The sequence below is a fragment of the Nesoenas mayeri genome (genome assembly GCF_963082525.1).
Source record: "Nesoenas mayeri genome assembly, chromosome: 3".
In the NCBI taxonomy this organism is placed as follows: Eukaryota; Metazoa; Chordata; class Aves; order Columbiformes; family Columbidae; genus Nesoenas; species Nesoenas mayeri.
This window is the reverse complement of record NC_137544.1, coordinates 79,687,423-79,704,905: the sequence shown is the minus strand read 5'-3', so window position 1 is coordinate 79,704,905 and position 17,483 is coordinate 79,687,423. Positions and strand designations below refer to the sequence as shown.

Below are 17,483 nucleotides of genomic sequence, written 5' to 3'. Positions count from 1 at the left end.
TGAACATGAAGACTACAAAGATAATAGCATTTGCAAAGCTTTGGATTTCCTCTCCTCATAAAAATTAACCTTCTTCCCTTGATTCTGAAAATAACTTCAATCTTTTACTGCTGGTATCCAGAATGAGTGGAACCAGATGCCAATATTTGCTACTATATTTTCTGTTCCTCTTTTATGTTTACAAGGTTCATCAGCTAAAAATTAGAATTCTCTGTTCCAGGTCTTATGTCAGGTATAATTTTCACTGAAGAACTCAGAGGCTTTGAGGGAAATAGTTTTAGACAGAAGGAGCTATAGCAACCAAAACCAGTAATGCTGGCAGAATGAAAAATTTTAGAGGACAACAAATCAATAATATATAAAAATATGACATATAATTCGATTATATATAAATAGTTTTTTCATATGGTTATTTTGCTTTCATGTTTAGATAGCTCTAGTTAGTTCACTCTAAATGAAAAATGTAGTCCTAAATACTATAATGGGATCCAACAAAGCAGTCTTTTGAAAAGAAACTATACGAAATCTGTCCTCTCACTTCTTGTCTTTTGCCAAAAGAGATTTCAGAAATAAAGTTTTGCATATCAAGTTATTCACAAAATTGCTTCATCCAGACATATTTTTCTACAAAGCATGTGCATTGATAAGATTGCACAAGTAAAAAATCATTATAATTTCAGATGTTATCTGTTACCAACATTGGCCACACAACAAAGACATTTTTTGCCTTGTGTGTGCTAGTGTCAAATACATTCCTGTGAAAATGCTTATATATCTCTGTGTGTATTACATTTCATCTATGCCTGTGAAGTCCACCTTTTCCAACCAGCTCTACCAGAAATGACTGTTTGCAGCTGAGAATTCACTTTAGTCAACTTTTATGCACAATGATTGCTTCACATCCTAGTCTGAGACGGCCATAAAAGGTTCATTTCACATTTTGCAATAGGTAACAATATTTTCAGTGTCAATAACAAGATCTGAACAATGCAAATTATATCTCTAGTTATATCTCACCATTTTTGAGGTCTTCCCCTGCTCTTTATTTTAATCTCATTTAGGATTCTAACCTTTCTCTTTAATTAAATGGCAGCATTCTATACTTGGTCATGTTATCAACCAGAATACCTCTCTAAAGTTATCAAAACTGATGAAGCAAAAGCAAACTGTGTTAATGTTTAATACAAGTTATTAGCTTTGATAGACTTAATTCAAATTAGTCGGAGGATCAGATTCACCAATGACTGAGTTAAGTAGAACTCATTATTAAAGCATAGCATGAACACTAGGACCAAATGATTTACTGACATTCCTGGGAAATAAGAATTCTTAATTTTGAATGCTTTGACATATTTGCTCTATAGTTAAATATTTATGTGTAAAATAAAAAACTTTAACTGAACATAAGAGGATAAAACAAATACATTGGATAAGTTTTAGTTGTGACTTCTAAATGTTGCAGATTTAAATATTCAGTTTTTATATAATCTAATTATTAAACATCCATTAAACATATTGCTCTTATAAATTATTATGTCCAGTAATGCCTACCAACAAAACTAATCAATAATTTTATTGCATAGGCTTAAGCGTTCGTATAAGTTATTTAAAGCAGAAGCATTTTAACTATTAATAAAGACAGTGTTGACTACTTTATTATTTTTAATATCAAATATTAAAAATCTAGTTCTCTTAGAGGTTTGATCTGTTGAATCAGAATTAAGAATCAGCAGAACTAAGCTCCTCAGATAGAGGACTTGCGTATACTTTTTTCTTTTAATATACAGAGGCAGAAAAAATAGTGCTACTTTTGTATAATTAACATAAGGACAGAAGAATCAGAGAACAAAACTTCAAGTTTACAGACCTCTGCTTTAGAGGATGCCTTCTATATTTCAGAGAAAGCCCCTGCCACAGGTCTATAAAATGCCTGGATCTGGCAATGCCAGGAAAGGAGGCATTTTTTACTGCATTTCTCCCTTTAAATTATTTTTGTTTAGCAGAAAAGAGTTCAAGATTGTCAGTACTAAGAAAGAACATTCTATGGGATATAACACTGTAGTTTAACGACTACAGAGAGTTAAAGGACAGGATCTCTTGGCTGTAGTTTCTGGGCCCTGGATCGTTCCAGTTTTCTACCTAATGTGTGAACAGTTCACAAACTTCAGACAGTTCTTCAAGCATGCACTGAAGAACCCAAGGCTCCTCCTTCTTCTCCTTCCAGATGAGTTCTGCCACCACAGCCTGGGCAGTGATTCCATTTTGACAGTCCAATAAATCTTAAATTCCTTGCCACATCAGGGTACAATTTCTCTAAGAGGGACAGAGAAACTTCACCAGCATCACAACCATGTCTTTCATGAAGTCCACATAACAGTTTGGGTCAGCTCCAGGGAGCTGAAGAGCAGAACCTCAAATTCTCACCCTCCACAAGAGTGTTAAAGCAGCAGGAATCTGATAGAAATTTATTTAAAATACAGACAGAATTTTGTTTGCTCTTTTGAACAAAGGTGCAATACATATCTCCTTAAGAGAACGCTGGAGACACATGTATCTGTATGCTTGAAGAATTGCAAGGGAATGCCTGTAGTCCTTTACTAAAGGATAATATAGCAGTCAGTCCAGTCTGTTTCTATCTTTTCCAAGACAGATTTTCACATAAGCTACCTGCCAGCAGATACCTGTTCAAAATCTTATCGAAGATATTGTTTCATAGAGAAGGTAAGGAAACAACCCTTTATGTCACAGTGTAACCGAACGACCATGCTGGGTTACTTCTTCACACATACATACCTGCGTACACATATACACATACACATAAAGAGCTATGTCGTGCCGCATTCCATATCTACACACACATGCTCTCAACTGCAAAAACATAATTATTTTTGCTAATGAACCTGCATTATTTAAAACATTCATAGTGTGTTAGGACACATGAAGATATCAGTTTAAGAGGCTGCATGCAGAGTAAGTATTTGCAGAAGTCTCTTGCTTTTTCACAATACTTGATTATACAATAAGAATGTCACAACAAATTAATTCTGAATGTGTGCAGGCAAAAAAAATCAACCTCCATGGTCTGCTTAGGTTGAGTTCATTGATGCTCATCTTCCTTCCACTATTTTGATCCTTATTTTCAAAATTATTCACCACTTGAGTAGTTTTTAAGCATAAGCTTTAAACAGTAAAAGCAAATTATTGTGGTTTGCATTTGTTTGATTTTTTTCCTCTTTTGTTTTTAATAATAGCAATTTTCCAGTTAGCTTCCTCTACTGCAGAGCGAACTTTCCTCACAATAAAAAGCCTTATTTCAGACTGTGTGCTATTGGTCCTCATAGGGACTGAAACATTTCCTAGTACAAGTTCTTGCACAATCCTCAAAATACTACCTTTCTGTGTGAGAATTGTAAGGGATGAGAACACCAGGCTTTACTGAAAAATCACTCTGGGAACTACCTGGGCTAAAGACATGGCTCTAACACTTTACTGAAGGGAAAAATCATCACCTCTCTGGCCAGCTATACAAGAATGAACATCCTCTTCATGCTTTCTGAGGGACTGATTAATTTAAGGCTAGAATTCCTCTAGGTTCATATTCTATCCTTTTGATTTAAATGGCTTTAATACGAGTTACAAAGGCTTCAAATACATAAAGGTTAACTGCAAAGAAGGAAGGGAATAGGCCATTCCCCTTCTCCACAGGGCAGAAAATAAGAAATAGGGCAATGACAGCAACTAGCATGTAATTTAGACAAAGTTTTAAAAGCTTTATAAAAGGTTACTGAAACCCTGAAGCAGACTGCCTGAGGGAATTCTGGAATCTCCTTCATGTGTAATTGTTAACACCTGTCAGAGTGACTTGTTTATAGCTACCCCTTTGGCGAGAGATAGCTTAGGTTATATCTTATGTACCTCATAGACTTATTATGATACAAGATGAATGTTAATCCATAATACATTCCCATGACCCTTTGTACCCAAACATACTGCTAAGTCTTCTATCAGTTTGTCTTCAAAATAGTGTTCTTCTGTTTCAATCCAAGATTTATCATAGCCTTGAAGAAAGAGATTGACAGCTCGGTGCCTAAAAAGGGAAATTTACAACAAAAGCTGTAAGCGTTCAAAGAAAATATTTGGTCAATATGAATTTCAATTAGCTTGGACAACTGTCCAGTCATTACAACTGCCATTTAAAAGTAAAGCAAAATTTCTATGGTAAAATCTGCCAAAAGTATCTATTTTAAAAATGGCATTTACATTAAAATGCTCTATTTGAAATATTAACTCAATTAACATTAACCTGATTTTTAAAATATAATAATGATTTTAGGAACAGATAATAAATAAAACTTTAAAGAAATATAAGGACAGCCAATAAGTAAAATTAATTACTCTGTCATATTAGCAAGTTTTATTTTGAATAGAAAATATTTTCATATCATCTTAATTTAAATATTAAGATAATATGAATAGGTAACTTTGGATTGTGCTCAAATAATTGCATTTTTTTTAATGTTCAGGATTAGACTTGTATATCTAAAATAATAAACCATTCTTTTTCCAAACTCCATGAATTTAAAGGGATGATGAGGCTAGGGCAAAGAAGGTAAACCAAGGATTATGTTTACTGTTTTGTTTGGTTTTTTTGAGGATTCAACGCAAAATGTGACAACCATTTCTCCATGAAGAATTCTATCAATTATCTTAACTGTTTTTAAACCACGACCAGTCTCATTTACTGAAAAGGAAGAAGTAAAATTAAAATATACAGGAATGCTAGTTATGTGCAGGTGACCTACTTGTTAAAGTAAGAACAGCTGCAGACGGAAATATCTTGGTTCTATTTTCAGCTGTCATGGCAGCCTCATTTCAGGCTGATATGATTCTCATGCCCTTGTGCTTCCTGGGACATACTTTAAGATTCATCCTACTGACTATGGTAACAGTAATAATAGAACAACTGAGAACATTCTTAAGTTGAAAAGATCAGACACAAGTGTTCTGGACATTATTTTTAGCAATTGCATGAAAGAACACAAGTCTACTTTTTCTGAATGTTCATTCCTTCCAGAATCTCAGGATTCTGAAATTTGCTTGACTACAGATCCCATTCTCTGTTAAACAAGAAAGAAGAGGAAAAGAAGCCACTGGAAAAAGTCAGAAATGCCTAGAGCACGTGTATATATTTCTTGTCTAATAGAATGCTCTTCCCAAAAGCATGTTCCCAAATACATGTTTTCAGATAAATAGTATCTGTTTACTTCCTGATTATAGAGCATTTAACTTGTAAAGGTAACTCCATGTTTCCGGAACTATACCATGGCTTAAGAGGAAATTTATATTCCAAGATTATATTATAGTGACACAAATATGTCAATTTCTGCATTTATCTCCTATGAAAGCTGTTGACTTTTCAGAAGAGAAAACATACCAGAAGGAACAGGTTGAACAACAGCAGGAGGAGATAACCAGAAATTTAAATTTATACTTTTTGTTATTATTTTCGGAAGATATAAGAAAGTAATCAGATCTAATAAAATAAAGTAATATGTGAAGTACATCACCATGCAGTTTATCGGCTACTGGTTTACATGTTTTTCTTCCTTTTGTTCTCACCAAATAGCACTATATGAATATAAATGCATTTGTGAAAGATAGAACAAATATAGCTTTTACCTTGGCAGATTATACAAAGGTGCCATTCTAAAGCAGGCAACTACTGCTCTTTTCCTCTGTTTAGATAGCAGCTTATGCCACACTGCCTTTTTGGACCGCTGAGGATGCTCAACCTGTTACATAAAATACATATGGAAAAATAAACAATGTGGCAACGTCCCTACTGTCTATGCCTACTGGCATAGTAGTAATAATGAAAAGGTGAGATAACAGATAAATCAAGTGGAAAGAATAGCAGAGGAATAATAGATGGAAAAAGTGTTCTAGACATAAGTCAAGTGATCAGGCAAATTGCAGAATCAGAATTTAGAAAGTAAACTCAAAAGCAAAAATCTCTCTTTCCTTGTATCATATAGTTATTCTCCTTTTTTACTTCATCCACTTCTTTTATCTTTTAGATAGAATATTATGATCACTGAGGCCATCTCAGGAAACCTTAACTTTAACTACAAAGAATCTCCACTCTTTCTGTCTTTCATATCTAACTCTTTACATATGTATAGGTAAATTGTACACCTTCCCATTGCCTCAAACAATACTTTTAATTGTATTTAAGACAATTCCTTTAATCTTTTATTTGTAGTTTTTACCATGACCAGCTATAATGGGAAGGAGTTAACTTTAAAAATGAGAGACAGGCACAGAGACTTAGGACTAAATCCCTTCCATGAACCTGTATAGCTAGAATGAACAGAAGATATGTCAAAACACTTCAGCTACATTTCATAATATTTCATCTCTGTCTTCATATATATTCTCTTTCTGCATCTTAGCTCTACAGCAGCATGAGATTAAATTGGGTGCTCTCCATCCTCATCTTTTGCTCTTTCTTTTGTTCCACCTTCCATCCTTGTTTCCATCAGAAGAAAATTACTACAGTGGTCCAGAAGAGCGACCACACACAACAGTGTACAGCCTGACTGGATAACTGGGAACTATGACTGCAGGCTGTGCTGTAGATCACTCCTTTCCCGTGGCATATTCACAGTTGTAAATCACTTCACAACTGCTCCATAAAGATGATATCATTTGATATAACCCAGGCAACTCTTGTAGAATTAAAGGGGGCATGTCTTTTGTGAGGAATTGTTTGTTGGTTTGTGGGGGTTTTGTTTGTTTCTTTTATGGACAACTGTGCTAGTAGAATAATAGCTCTTCTGTCTCTCAATATCAAAGGACTCAACAGAAGTCAGTATCTCTACCCCAAAATACTTGGTGATTCTCCCTTGTAATAAAATAAAGCATTTAATTTAAAATATGCTGTGATGATGATGTTTATGTAGACTCAATATTAAATCCAAACACTGTTATCCAAGAAGACTTTTCTGGTTTAGTAAGATACAAAAAGTTATTCATAGTTAAACAATAAACATTTAACAGACTAAAATAATGCCAAGCATTCAGTGAAATGGATAATTACACTTGTAAGATTAAATGGTGACATTCAAAACCAAATTTCTTCCAAAAGATAAAACACAAATCAAAAATATTTAAGAGAAAGGATAGAAAAGAGTTCACTGCAAACATCTTTACAGTCACAAAACGAAGTCAGCACTAATAATTTAGAAGTCAGGCAAACCGAAATGTGGAAGTTAGGTAATTAGTAATAGCTTCACAAACAGTTATAAAACTCTCTATACTTTCCCAAAAGAAATAGCCTCGGCCTACACAAGCAGATCTCTGAAAATAATAAAAACAAAAACGTTAGCTGTGCACAGAAAGAAAACACAAAGAATGAACTGATCTTTGCCAGTGGAATAAGAAAGTATTCAGAGTATGTATATTTGGAGAATACAGTATTTGTATATGGACAGCAAAGGATTACTCAACACCATCATAAAAACAGACCCGGTGCTTGCATATTCATTATTTTTTGCAGACATTGAATCACTCATTTCAGTAACAAAAGCACCTGAGCAATTGTCTACAGAAGTTAAGTAAAGCTATGGGGCCAGATCTTTAAAAAAATAGGTGGAACGCTCCAGAATAAAAGCATTTACTTCACTACAAGTAATCGTTTAAGTCTGATCAAAAGGTTTGCTGTGAAATGTCCATCTGGTGTTACAGTGTACTACTGCTGGATTCTATACCCTGTGAGATTGATCCTGTGACAGAACATAGAAAACACAAGGACCATACCTTGGATTTCACCGCCTTGAACAATTTCTCCAAACTACAAAAGCTTAAAGTGCAAAATAACTAACAACTCAGTAAATAAAATGGGAAAACTAAATGTATCAAATAGTCTTTGACTTGTAAAATGTACCGACATAGCGGACTTCGTTATTTCAAAACTAAAGAAACAAAAACTTAAAGAGAAATAACACTCTTGTCCCCAAGGGGGGAAAAATATGAAATCAAAACCAACAAAACAGACACCTAACTTCCAACATTTATCCTTGGCTGACCTATGTCTGAGGAGGAGTTTAATCTGAGAGACAAAAACAAAATTCTATCAGTGCTGGTGGGAAGAAGGACACTAAATAAATTACAGATTTGTTTTAAAGTTACTGTTGCCCAGGTCACATGGGAAGCTCATTATAAACAACAAAGCTTCATGCCAGATTCTGAAACAAGTTAAATATTCTGCCAGCACTTTCTGAAACAATCATCCCCCTAACCTCTTTCTACTATTTCTTGAATGCAGCAAATAATATTTGAGCTGGCCAGGCTAACCTTGGTTTGTATTCACTGTTACACCAGAGTCTGAGTTCACATATGCAAGCAGTTTACTGGACCACCAGTGAGCAGTCTTGTTAAAACTTTCAGATTATCAAGAATTTTTAGAATTTCAATGCCAGTTTAATTTTCTCAATGAATATCTTCTTGCCGACATTCACACAAACTACATACAGATTTTTTTCAAGTAGATATTCTTCTTATAATTTTTTTTGACAGGTACATAGTAAATAGCTTACTGAAGTCATCATGAGAGAAGCTGTGTATCAAATCATCTGACTATTCTACTCCATGCAGCTATAACATGCAGCTTTCAGCCAGAAATGTATGCAGGCAGCTGTAAATTTCTTGCTACTTCAATAATTCAAGAATCTCAACTGAGGAAAAATACCTTGAAAAAAAGATATTCTTTCAATAATTGTTTTTCACTCACATTCTGTGCTCCATGAACAATTTAGTGATTACTTCCTGCTAGCCGAAATGCACCAGAATGAAGCTAAAACAGAGGTATCATTTTCTTAGTCCTTTTCCAAATAAATGGATTTTGGAGCTGATGCAAACACACTGTGGTCAATATGACCACAATATTGGATTATAAAACAGTTAAGTAGTAGTCAACAAAAGAAAGAAAACAAGAATATAACACTAAATACAGCAGGTGAAAGTACAAATGAAAGGTTGAATACTTTTGTTTAGAATAAGAAGCAATGGAACTGGGAAAATGTGTCTAACCTGTTCCAAGTGAAACAGTACATTAGCTATATCAAGGACCCTTTCCACAGTCTTCTCGGGATCTGAGGTATCTTCAGTCCTGTTCGGCAAATCTTTGTAAAGTGCCATCTGCCACCTAATGGCTGGATCCTCAAGCTGCAGGAAAAAGATTTCACATGTCACCAGGGCAAAATGTTCCTAATGTCGGGACAAACAGTTTATTTAGTACAGAAACCACTTCAACGGACAACAGAAGCACTTTATATGGCTAGCCCACACTTTTACATCACTAACCCGTACATTGCCCACTACACTGACTGGCAGAACAAAACTAAAGACTGATTTGTGCAATGTTTCTTGTGAGCTTCCAGAGTACTAGAAGTCTAATAATCATACAAAGAGCAAATGATCATGGGCCAACAAATAGCACTAGTATCAGAAATGAATATCTTATTTGAGGAAAAGTAATGAGTATGAGGTAGGCAGACATAACTTTCTACACTGATCTTTCATCTATTAAACCAAACGCCAATTAATTGTTGCTCTAGTAGTTGGGATTACTTAGTTTTCAGCCACAGAAATTAGACATATTAGGTTTATTTATGTCTAATATTTTTCTTTTTTTTTTCAATTGTTAAAAAATCATAACTACTGATTGCTAGCTAAAACATGAAAAGCTAATTTATGAAAAAAGAATTTTCAAGATGCATTTGCTTCTTTAGTCTACAAATTATACGGAACTGTATGAAGCAAAATTTTTTCTCTTATTTTTCTCTTTACATTTCATATTTTCCATTTCAGTGATCTGTGATTCTCTATTTTACCATTACAAATCTCTTTTGTGGTTCATTTTGTCTCCTTAGTGTTTTTGTTAGTCAACACTGCTGCAACACACTTTGCAACCTTTTTTTGTGCCAATAACACTGCAGACAAAAACAATGTGTAACCCATTTTACTGAGAGTTGTGGCCAGAGATCATTCCTGATTGTGCAATTTAGATTTATGTCACACTGGCCTGGATTCCTAAAGCATTTAGGAGCCTAAACCCTACAGATTTGAATAGGGTTTAAGCTCAACACTTACTTTTATAAAACACCTTTGTGGATCCAGATTTCAATATGTGCCTAAGATAAAACCACAATGCTAATTCATCTCCACAAAATATCTTACGATACACAGTTTACTCGAGTTCCAGGAATGATTATAAACTTACACAGTCACTCAATAATAGCTTATTACAACCTAGAAAGCCACAATTGACAGGTATTTCTTCCACTTTTTGGCTTTTCCATTTCTTAACAACAGTCACATCCACAGCCTTTGTGTGAGCATTTGACTGGGTCATCATGAATGGATAGTCCACAAAAGACTTTTTAATCACAGATGGAGATGTCTTTTGATCTGAGGACTCCTCACATTCTATCAAGGTACAGCTTTTTTGTACAGGTAGTTTTCTAAGGGTATGAGTAGTTGACATTTCAAGGTGTGAATTAGTATGGCTGGAAGAAGATTTTGGTGACTTGAGCTTCATCCGTGTCAAAATGAATGCAAGTTTCGTCATCAATTTCTTGAAATAAAAGGCTCGGTACTGAGTGACAGCATGCAGGCATGCAAGGAAAGGAAAGACAGAAACAGGGTGAAGACAAATGTAGACAAAGGTAGACAAATGCATGACATAGATGCCACAACATTAATAGCTAAATATTCAGAAGGATGATTCTCAAACAGTGCAGTTTTCCAAAAAGAAATCAACATAAATTATATTTTAGCTCCAATATAAGTGACAGAATGTGGTGCCTCTGAGAAGCAAAAGTGGTTAACAGAAAACACCATTTGAAGAAAGAATATTGCTGTGGCTGGAAGAAAACCAGCCTTTGCAAGAAGTGTTATTTTTCCTCTATTTTGAAAACCATTTTACACAAACATCATTTTAACTAAGTTACACATTAATTCTTAAGATTAAGTAATGATTTAAATCTATAAGACCATTTGGACTACGTTCCTTTTATGTCTGACTCAATCATATAAAATAGGATAGTATACGCATGGAACACAATGGCATCATTTTTCTTAACAAGAAACGTCATGCTTGACACTATCTGACACGTACTTGATAGTGACTGAATACTAATGACATCTGAGAATTACATAATAATTGATATTGTACTTTGTAAATAACTGCTGAATTTAACTTTATACATGATACTTGTAAATAATTAAGTTATACACTCAGGCTTAATGTGAACTCTAGAATGTGTCACTGCTAAATGATTCATGAAAAGATACTTCACACCACTGAGAAGAACAAACTACTTAGCAATAGATAACAAATCATAATAAAGATATTAAATACAATAATAAGTTGAAGTTTTGAAATCCTGGAAATGGTGTATTTTGCCTATAGTTGAGCGACTATTTTTCACACACAGGTCAAAAGCAGAGTTTTTGAAAGCTAGTAAAGCAACACGTAGATAGCTATAAAATAAAGCTAGCTACAATAACTGTTTTGCTTTCTTAGCTACACATTCTGTGTTTCCCTACCAGAATGTCATCTTCCACTGAGAATTCATTCTACAATTAGGAGAATCTAAAGTCACTGTTGAAAAGTTTATAACTGGAAAATCCATCAGTATGTACTTTGGATTAGCTAAGATTACTTTCTTCTTAATAATCCAAGGCACCATGGAATTTCATCAATATAAGAAATTGAAAAGTACTCTTATTCTCATGTGTTATAAACAGAGGAGGTGATATGTTGCTGAACAAAATAAAACTTTTAATTGAATCAAAGGAAGTTTCTGGAAAGAAAACACAGATGAAGACTTTAAGAAGTATCATTACTCCAAGGCAACAAAGCAACAGACAAATCTCTCAATAGCAGTATGCAGATTGTAACCCTAAAGAAACAAAGAAACTGAAGTATTTAAACCAGGAGGACAAGTGCTAAAAAGCAGCATGAAATGCCGGGCAGGATTTACAACTGCATGGCTTATAAAACAACAATATACACATACTGAGAATATCAGAATGGAAATACCCATCTTTATCATTGAGAAAACATTACTGAACTTCACACACAAAATCCCAACACGTAAAAGGTTTCTATGTTCATGACATTCACATTGCTTAAGTACTGTTATTCATGAAGACCTTCATAAACGTTGTTTTCTTCCTAATACTTTACCTCTATGGTTCCTTCTGCTTCTCATTATGTAATATTTGTTATATAAGGATAAGTATCTCAAGCTTTTTTCAGGATTTAACCAAATCTTTTGTTTTCAGTGGTAAATTTGTCTACGTGCAATCCTTATAACTTACAGCTATTGGACTTCTATTTGTAATATTTTGTGAAAAATGCTAATTGTTGGCTTCACAAACTTATTTATCTTCTCATGAGCTCCCAGAAACCCCCACCTCCACATAATCTTGCTTGACATTGCAGCAATATACAGAAAACCTAAGGTGGGAGAAAATTAATCTTAAGATATTATTCAGGAAGAACCATCCCATTTCCAAGCAATTAAATCAAAAATCACTGCCATGAATTGAATTGTAGTAGAATCTTGACTTCTGGATGATTCTTAAACACCCTTTCAGGAAAAAAAAAAAAAAAAAAAAAAAAAAAATCAGATTTCCAACTCATATGTCTATTCTCTTTTATCATTTCATGAGCACAGGAAATACTGGTTAGTTTTGTCCTTGAATAAAACCTGGGGCAGGGGGAGGAGCTAAAAGACAATCCTAAATAAAGGACCATTCACAATTTCAATTTTATCTTCCTTCTCTAGAGAAGAAACGTATATAATTTAATTACATTTCTGTATTATGGCTGATTCTTTGCCATTATTTGAAGCATTAATAAAACAGTCCAACTACACTAGGCTAAGTCAAGACTTTTTCCCCTAGGGCTATTCATCTGGCACTAATTGGAATTTAATAACAAAAATCTGTACTTTTCTCAAAATATTTTTTATTCCCTAGTCTGAAAAACAGCAACAAAACTGTGCAAAGCTGAGATTTTGCACTTCACAGAGTATGCCAAAGCGGGAGCTTCCTTTTCCTTTACAATTCAAACTGATATAAAGTGACCTTGAGTATTTTGCAGATTCTGTCCCAAACAATAGAAGGCAGAGTTTAGACAGTGACAGACCTTACACCCATCTCAAATTTCATACTAATGGTGTGCATAGGCAGGAATTGGAAGAGTCACACGTTATTGTATATAATGCATATATAAACACATTAAAAACCTAGTATTTAACAATTGATGTAAACAAGTTACTTGACAGAAAAGAAAAATGGGCTACAAGTTATCCTAACAAACCAAGGCAGGTTGTCATTATATGGCACCAACAATTAATTCAAAGGAAGAAATATCATGTTTGAAAACTGCATATAGATTACCTTGCCCTGGAGATGAAGATTACTGCGGACGATATCTCGTACTTCATCTTCAGTATCTTTCTGTCAATGTATTACAAATCATATAAATTAGAAATACAAGGTAATTAAGGAAAGATATTGTTCATATAAATGTCAACCCTGGGCTTAGTTCAGATGATGAATAAAACTGACAATGTGAAAGACTGAGGAAAAACTCAGTGGAAATGTATCTTTTTGTATCAGGCCAGAGTTAGTCATATCCAAGCTCACAGGGGCAAGTTCTGGATGGCATAATTTGTATTTGTTCACAAGAACATGTTAAATACAAGTGTGTATATATATATATATATATATATATATATATGTATATACATACTACAACAAAAGTTTGACCAAATCAAACCAATATCATGAACACAGATTTTTTTTCTTATCCTGACAATGTAACAGAGAACACAGCCTTCTCTGATTTTACTTCTGTTTCTTTTGGAGATATTTTATCCTCTATAAACATTCTGTTCAGCTTCCCAAAGCTCATATAGCCCACCAGGGTGTATAAAGTACTATAGCTTGAGAAAGGATTATATTCCAAATTACAATCACATTAGTGCATTGTGAGTTTACTCCTGGAAGAATCACTTTTAACATGGTTTATCCCTACATAAATTCTTGCCTTCAAGTGAGAGTGATCAAAAGGAAATAGTTATGATATTGGGCACAGAAGTTAGGACACATCCAATTCTCATTTTCATTTCCAAATTCAAGCTTCATAAAATACAACTGATCATTTAGAAAATAGTTACGTCCAAACTGAAATGTTTTATATCCTGAAAATGAGAACAATATGTAGATTACTACATACCATGGTCACTCGTGCCTTTATGTACTAGAACTAGTATTGATTATTTGTGTAAGAATAAGCATGGGGGAAAATTTCAAATAATTTCATTAGTAAAATATTTTTATCTTTTAGAAGTGCAAAAAGAGCACCTACCATGCTGAATCGATTTTTCGCCAGTGCAATTAGCTCTTGGTCTCCAGGAGCACAAATATTTAGGCCAATGGGAAGTAATCTTTTCAGTGCTGCCACAATGAGAGAGGTCTGCATAGAGTACCGGTCACCTTTTCGCTTCATCTTCTTCCTCTCCTGGTCAGAAACTGCTGCCTGCAGCATAAAGCAAAGACGGAAAAAAAAAATAAAAAATCTAGTATTAAATAAAAGAATTGCACTAGAAACTTCGTAGTTATCTCTGGTTTGACAATTTCCTTACTACCAATACAGCTTCATTGTCATCTCATGGAACTACCATTATATCACTGCCAGTATTTTGCACCAATATCTAGAAAGTCCACTGCTTTTCTCAAACAATTGTCTTTTGATTCTCAACCCAGTTTTTGCAACAGATTTCATTTTTTTTAAAAAAAAAGAAAATAACAGTGCTTCTCTGTATTCCTCCTGTCTCCTTCCCCTCTGCAAAGAGAAAAATACAAAAATCTTTACATTACCTTGGACATCTTAGATTTGGTGTCACTGATGAGGAAAGACATGTTGTTGATTTCATTTTGTACCACAAAGTTCTGCTCTTCCCTTTTGAAATTCTGGAAATATATAAAGGATCTCAGCTAAAAGCACTTATGGTATATGAGAAATCTATCTAAATAAACCCTAAATAAAAATATAAATTAACTGGAAATACATAAAATCCACGAGACAAGGACAGAAAAAATTAATGAATGACCAACAATGGCCTTGAATTCCAGCTTTGATTTACATGGCATAGCACAGGGGGTTGTGTGTTTTGTTTTGGTTTTGGCTGAGTATTTCTCTGGCTATGAAACAGCTATGATAAAATCTCATTCCTCTTCTAATTCAATATAAAAATATTGTCTGAGTTTTTGTTTACCAGTAAATCATCCATTCATATATTTCTTTCCCCCCATTATAAAGCCTAGTATTTTCAGATACATAAGAAACTTTTACTTAAAGTCTGAACTTAGGAACACACAAGTAATTTGGTGATCCAGTATCTAACTACTATGCAACCAGTTTCTGTGCTCTGTGATGTTTATACTTAATCTTACAGTCAAATTCAAGCACAAGTACACAAATAATAAGGCACCTTGTTTCCCAAACTTAAGAGAATTGAAGTTATGGCAGAAAAGCAATTAAGTATAGACAACACTCCATATAGAGATCCAAAGTCTGAATGTATTTAGTCTCTTCTTTTTTTTTTTTTTCCCTCCTTTTTGTTCCAGTATGCACATGAATCATGTTTCGTTTTCATTTAAGCACTGACAGTGATGGTGCCCAATTAGATCTTAATGCAGATGCCTTGTTTCTTGTCTATAAACTAGAGAATCAGACTTAAGAACCAAGAGTAGCTTCTGTATAAGTGGAATTAGGAAGAAAACCTTAACTGGTAAAATTTATGAAATATGAGACAGTACCATTGAGCAAAAAAAAAGAAAAATTATTCAGAGAGTTACTTGTAAGTTTAAATTTGCTACTTCCTTGCTCTTAAAACATTAACTGACTGTGTTGCATTCAAGACAGCTACAGACCTAGTCTTAATAATTGAACAATATACGACCTACACTGCAAAACTAATAAGTGACTGTAAAAAGTGTTGCATATTTCCTTCAGGAAACCTTTGTTGAGGACCTTTCCACATGATTTTCATTGTAACTTTGCCTAGAGGTTCAAACAGACAGACCGTACAATTTAGGAAAATGGACTTTAATGAGATAACTACCACTAATTTAGTAGCTTTACATCCTGGTTCTAAAAAGGCTTTGGGGGTGAAAATAACTAATTGGGAAGGAACTGGGCGGCGGTGGGGGAAGTGTAAGGACACGGAACTCAATGAGCTTAATATACATTAAAAACCCCAAACCAAAAACAACAACACTAACAGCAAAAAAATATTTAGACAGAAATATCTGCATTCAGTGTTACTGTGCTATAAAACACCATCAACTCCTCTAGCTACTCAGGCATTTCAGAAGTGTCAGAAAAGTGAAAGTCATTAATACCATGCCATCTGCATTTTCACTTCTGTCATTAATTTTTTTCAAACATAATCACTAAATAATTGATCTCCCTACTAAGAATCCTAACTAAAACAAGTATTTACCACTAATTACTTACATGAGATTTTGACCAATAAATGAAGACCTCGGCCACCATGCGGAACAATTCTTCTGCTTCAGGATTGGGCTCTTTCAGCCATTTTGCCCTAAAATTTGGTAGAGGGGTGGAAACATGGATGATCCTCACTGTCTTTATGCTTTGACATCAGTTTTCAACATTTTACAAGGATACAAGCCAACAGAACGAAGCATGCATGCTTTTAATCCTTTCTGGGTAACAGTGGCTTTTCGATGTCTTATTTCAAAATGCTTAAAATCCTTTTACATTAATCCTAGGTCTAATCCAACAGATTTGGATTGCACCTCTTTTTAGGTTTTCTTCTGAAAAAGATCCCAGTTCCTCTATAATAAATGTCATAAAGTATCAGCTTGAACAACTTCAAGACTGGCAGGTTGAGTAAAAGCTACTTTAATTCAGTGCTAGGCATATCAAGGGACAGGAGACGGTAGCAATAAACAGGAAGATTTTATGAGATTCATTGACCTACTCCTCTCCACATACCTGTTATAGTCCACAAATCTAATCAACAAAGGGTAGAAGGCATAGAGGTCCCGTGCCAAAGTGGTGAACTCATCTAGGATGAGCAGTTCAGCCTCCGACATGTCACCTCTGCCTTCTGCTCTTAGATGTTCTTCATCCGACACAACCACTGCTGCTTTTTTCTTTAGCTTATCCATCAGTGGCAGGAAGTGTGTCTTTAAGAGCTGTGGCTTCACTTTGCTTATGATGGGCTGGGAAAACACTATTTAAGGCAATGAATATTATGTATATACCTGGCCACAAAATATAAATAAAAACTTTTACCTTGCCCCTCTTTCTTGTGTCCTATTTGTAGGTTACAGAGTAAAATCCTGCCCCCATTGAAATCGGCAGAACGTTA

The 17,483-nt window shown here is 34.3% G+C and overlaps 1 protein-coding gene across 1 annotated transcript in view; it reads right to left on the bottom strand.

Annotated features, from left to right (window-relative positions):
• RYR2 (ryanodine receptor 2) overlaps nucleotides 1-17,483 on the bottom strand; it is a gene marked incomplete at both ends in the record, with an annotated part of 394,128 nt that overhangs the window by 55,479 nt on the left and 321,166 nt on the right. Inside the window, 8 exons of the mRNA XM_080342351.1 lie at nucleotides 3,991-4,087; nucleotides 5,680-5,792; nucleotides 9,073-9,225; nucleotides 13,474-13,533; nucleotides 14,447-14,617; nucleotides 14,959-15,051; nucleotides 16,601-16,688; nucleotides 17,105-17,345. Coding sequence (XP_080198477.1) covers nucleotides 3,991-4,087; nucleotides 5,680-5,792; nucleotides 9,073-9,225; nucleotides 13,474-13,533; nucleotides 14,447-14,617; nucleotides 14,959-15,051; nucleotides 16,601-16,688; nucleotides 17,105-17,345 — 1,016 coding nt within the window. The remainder of the gene's footprint in view (nucleotides 1-3,990; nucleotides 4,088-5,679; nucleotides 5,793-9,072; nucleotides 9,226-13,473; nucleotides 13,534-14,446; nucleotides 14,618-14,958; nucleotides 15,052-16,600; nucleotides 16,689-17,104; nucleotides 17,346-17,483) is intronic.